The 5000-nt window shown below is 43.3% G+C and overlaps 1 protein-coding gene across 1 annotated transcript; it reads left to right on the top strand.

The window, feature by feature from the left end:
- Positions 1-452: 452 nt before the first annotated feature.
- On the top strand, positions 453-2151 carry LOC137968335 (uncharacterized). Its single transcript, XM_068814933.1, has 2 exons — positions 453-647; positions 1207-2151. Exons 1-2 carry the CDS (start codon positions 453-455, stop codon positions 2149-2151), a joined length of 1140 nt encoding a protein of 379 aa, XP_068671034.1.
- The last annotated feature ends 2849 nt before the right edge of the window (positions 2152-5000 follow it).

The raw sequence follows: 5000 nt of genomic DNA, 5'->3' as shown, positions 1-5000 counted from the left end.
CAGAAGCACTCAGGCACACAAGAGTTCCAGGACTTATACCTGGCTGAATCAGAAAGGATTTATTATCATCTTTCTTAAATGATGAATATTCCAGAAGCACTCAGGTATCACTTTAGGATTTCTACCTGGCTGAACCAGAAAGGATATACAACATGCATTACTTTCAATTATATTGTCACATCTGGCTCAAATTATTATCGTTGTTTTTTTGTTATATTTTTTATACTGTTAAATGAATGTCCCAAAAGGGATTAATCAAAAGCCAGACGGTATAACATGCAAATTTCATAAAAAAAATCAAATTTCATTAATGGTTTAAATCTTTGCGTTGTCTCCAGTCTTTTTACTCTTCGTTAGGGTGTATAGGGGGAGTCTGGTGGGGAGTCACGAGCCGGGTGACAGGTGCCGCCCACTAGGGCCTGTGGGCGAGGTAGCCTGGCTCGCCCCACCAGATGAGCCTAATTCTCTCCACTGCCGGCTCCACGCGCCGCACCCTGGAAACCCCTGCACCTAGGGGGCTAAGGCAGTGGGAGGTGGCAGTGTCTGTATTGCACTGTTGGGCGATCGACGGAGGAGAGCATCGCGACGCGTCGTCGTCTTCGGCCAGGGCGGATGAACTGTCAAACAGTCAACGGCTAAATGCACAGGTGCGAGGCGCTTTGTTTGTTGCAAAGTACGGCTGCGCATAACATTCTGGAGAGGTATGGAGGCCGCCAGTCGTATTTTAGAAGAAACCCAATGATGAAGCGTCAAACAAGAAAGCCCACCCATACCGGCTCGGAGGACGCCCGGTCAAACAAGCTCCGCGCCCGCTGTTATACACCGGAACACGGGCGAAAAGTCGAACACCGGTGAAAGGATTACCGACCGTTTTCGTTCAAAGGACAAAATTACTTTTGGAACATGGAATGTGGAAACTCTATGGAGAGATGGAAGACTTGATGAACTGTGTCATGAATTAAAGCATTACAAGTGGAATGTCATCGGCCTCTGTGAAGTGCGAAGGAAGGCACTTGGTGAAATCAATAGCGACGATGGTAATAAGCTGTTCTACTGTGGTAGAGATGATAAACATGAACACGGAGTGGGCTTTTTGGTCCACAGAGCCACTGCCAAATCTGTTACAGGCTGCAATTTTATTTCAAGTAGAAATTTCAAATTTCTATCCGCATCAAAGCATCTCCTTTCAACATCACTCTCTTTCAGGCGTACGCCCCTACCTCAGACTACAGTGATGAAGATATCGAAATCTTCTACCAAGATATCCAAGAGAATTTTGACAAAGCACAGAAAAAAGACATCAAGATCATCCTCGGCGATTTCAATGCAAGAGTTGGAAAAGACACTGCAAAAGACTGGCCTAAACAACAGGGGCCCCACTGCAACGTTACAACCAACGACAGAGGTCTGCGGCTCCTTGAGTTCGCAAATTACAACGATCTTGTCATCGCAAACACCCTCGGCAAGCACAAAAAGTCCAGAACTATGACTTGGCATCATCCTGACGGCGTGAACCATGGTCAGATAGACTACATATTAGTCCCAAATAGATTCAAGTCCAGTGTGTACACCGGGAGAACCAGGACGTTCCCAAGGCCCGACGTTGCAAGCCCTCATGACCTTGTCATGACGACTTTCAGGTTGAAGTTGAGGAGAATGGCCAAGCCCCAATACACAAGACTTAAGTTCGACCTTGAAAAACTTCAGGACCCCCTTGTAGCTGACCAGTTTAGAGCATCTATCGGCGGAAAATTCGGCCCTTTGCTTCTTTTTGACAATGATACAGATTTAGAAAGTAATATTGACACATTTGAGAAAGCAACTATTGAGACAGCTAATGAGATTCTAGGAAAAAAGACAACAAAGAAGAAAGCCTGGGTAACATCTGAAGTGCTAAGTCTGTGTGATAAAGGAAGAGATCTTAAAGAGAAAAATAAAAGTTGTCCTCAAGCCAAGAAAGAGCACAGCAAGATAAATAAACTTGTAAAGAAAGAAATGGTTAAAGCGAAAGAAAAGTGGATTCAAGAACAGTGTGAAGATATCGAAACCAACTTGATGAAGAACAATAGCAAGAAAGCTTATGATACTGTTAAAACATTAACAAAGCCAAAGCAAAGCAAAGTCAACACCATCAAAGATAAGAAAGGTTAAACCATCATTGAGAGAAGTAAAATCCTAGAAAGGTGGACCGAGTACTGCTCAGAACTGTACAACTACGAGGTGCAGGGCGACGCCAGAGTCTTAGACACACCAGAAAGCCAAAGCGACGACTCAGTAGACCTCATATTGAAATCGGAAATTGAAGAAGCTGTAAAAATGTTGAAGAAAGGGAAGTCACCAGGCGTTGACAACATCCCAGGAGAATTGATTCAAGCAGGCGGTGAGCATATGACGACAGCTCTTCTAAACATCTGTAACCAAATATGGAAAAGTGTTAAATCGCCACAAAACTGGACAAGATCTCTTGTTATTACACTACCCAAGAAAGGTGATCTCAAACTGTGCAACAATTACCGTACCTTAAGCTTAATCAGCCATCCAAGCAAGGTTCTTCTCAGAGTCATTTTGAAACGCCTGAAGTACAAAGCAAAAGAAATAATTGCCGAGGAACAAGCCGGCTTTATGAAAGGCAGAAGTACTGTTGAACAAATCCTTAATCTCAGATCCATCATTGAGAAGTACCAAGAACATCAACAAGACCTTGATTTCACTTATTGAAGAACTCTACAACCAGGCCACCAATTCAGTCTATCTGGAAGGTGAAATTGGAGAATGGTTTCGCACCACCGTAGGGGTTTGTCAAGGCTGCCTGTTATCCCCAAAGCTCTTCAATATCTTTCTCGAACGAATCATGACAGATGCTCTTGCAGGTCATGAATCAACAGTTAGCATTGGTGGCAGGACTGTCAGCAATTTGCGCTTCGCAGATGATATTGATGGCCTCGCTGGTTCAGAAGCTGAACTCGCTGAACTAATCAGAAGACTTAATCAGAGCTGTTCTGCTTTTGGTATGGAAATAAGTGCTGAGAAAACAAAAATCATGTCAAATACCCATGCAAACGAGGTTTAAAATGACATTATAGTCAATGGCAGTTCTCTGCAACATGTGAATCAGTTTATATATCTTGGTGCTCTAGTGACTGATAATGGTTCCAAATCTGAAATCCTCTCCAGAATGGCCAAAGCACAAAGTTCTCTTTCAAAACTCAAAGTTGTTTGGGATGATAAATGCATTTCTCTATCTTCAAAAATAAGACTTTTACGATCAATGGTCATTTCTGTTTTTCTGTATGCCTGTGAATCCTGGACCCTCGACGCCTACCTAGAGAAAAGGGTAGCTTCTTTTGAGATGAGATGTCTCCGACAACTACTAGGAATCGATTACAGGCAAAGAATATCTAATGACGGTGTTAGAGCTATGTTGACTGCCAAGATTGGACGTCATCAAGAACTTCTTGAGATTGTGAAGACCAGGAAATTGAAGTGGTTTGGTCACACCACACGTAGTGACGGCCTGGCCAAAACGTGCCTTCAGGGCACAGTCAGAGGTCGCAGAAGCAGAGGACGACCTAGGAAGAAGTGGAGTGACAACATTACTGAGTGGACGGGCCTCAGCTTCGCTGAGGCTACCAGGGCTGCCGGCTGCCGCGATGGCTGGCGTGGGCTCGTACGTGAGGCTGCTTCATCTGCTGGGTGCCAACAGCGCCGTGCGGCGTTAAGGGGAGCAGTAACAGTAACAGTAACAGTAACATGCAAGCAAATGTAATATAAAGCCGTTTGTTTCGACATTATTTTACATGTTTGTTGACAGTAGATTAGCACGATCGGAGTATGACAAGTTACAAAAATTGCAAGAAACGGGTTACAATATCTAAAATCAAGTTATACAGTACATGCACTGAAAAATCATTGTTATATAACAAAGTACCGCCGAACACGTTTCTCGAACACTCGTTCCAAACCAAGTTCATGATCCTCGGAGAGGAGATACATTCTGATCGTAAACAGAACCTCAGGAGCTAGTTTCTCATAATAGCCAATCATAGCCAATCAACACCGTTGCTTAGAAATCAATTACCTTTTCAATATCCCCTAATTTAGTATGAAAACACTAACCTATTCAAAAGAACTTGAAAGTACATTAAAAGTACCGCAACTTATGAGGTGAAGCAATTTGCTTGACTAATCTGATCTATAATCTTTGCTATTAAGCAAGGCTAACCAATTAATTCAGATAAACTTGGCTACATTTTTTATCGTTTAACACTAGTACGAGGAAAGAGACCCCTGCCATGGGTCGAAACTTACTGTGTTGAGCATGCGCGGTGGTTATGTTGTGTAGAGTCACTTAACAAAAGCGGAATTACTGTAAAGGCTGTGCTGGACACAGCGGGCTCAAGTCAAAGTCAGCAAATATATCATGGAGCATGCGGTTTGAAGAGTGCCGTCCAAGTTTGATCAAAGTGAGTTTCAAGCCATGGAAGAGGTCTTTTTTCTCGTACTCGTCAGCCCAGCGAACGCAAAAGATAAGAGACCTCTGCAAGAAAGGATATCCAAAGCCAACTGCTTGCCAGATCCCTGCCAGACCAGAAGGGAGCTGGCTGTCGCTGAATTTAAATTTCTTTCTCGCACTCTAAATCGATCTTCGGATCATTAATAATGTCTGAAAAATACCGTTTCATTCACCTAAACCAAGAAACTCGATTTAACACTCAATACCTAAGCGAAACGATTTCGAACAACCAAAAAAACGCAGCTCGGCTCAAAAACATGTGATTCTTTTTTTATCCTTGTGTCCCGTGACACGTGACGTTCAGTTACCTAGCAACGTTCGTTCTAACTAAAATTCCACACTCTCCCCACCCATTGGTCGAAGGACCAATGGAGGTACGTTACAAACATGATTTCAAAGTGAATTGCCTATCGACTACTGAAATATGAAACCTCTCCTCGAGGTTTCTGCGTTGCGAGTAATGAAATTACTTGCCTCGTTGAACCCG

This window comes from Montipora foliosa, chromosome 8 (genome assembly GCF_036669935.1).
Source record: "Montipora foliosa isolate CH-2021 chromosome 8, ASM3666993v2, whole genome shotgun sequence".
NCBI lineage: Eukaryota > Metazoa > Cnidaria > Anthozoa > Scleractinia > Acroporidae > Montipora > Montipora foliosa.
This window is presented reverse-complemented; position numbering and strand designations above follow the sequence as displayed.

Excerpts from the sequence above, each read along its gene's own strand:
- LOC137968335 (XM_068814933.1), top strand. The coding sequence starts at position 453 with ATGAGCCTAATTCTCTCCACTGCCGGCTCCACGCGCCGCACCCTGGAA. Across the intron at positions 648-1,206 it reads GTCAACGGCTAAATGCACAG|GCGTACGCCCCTACCTCAGA; the intron begins GTGCGAGGCGCT and ends ACTCTCTTTCAG.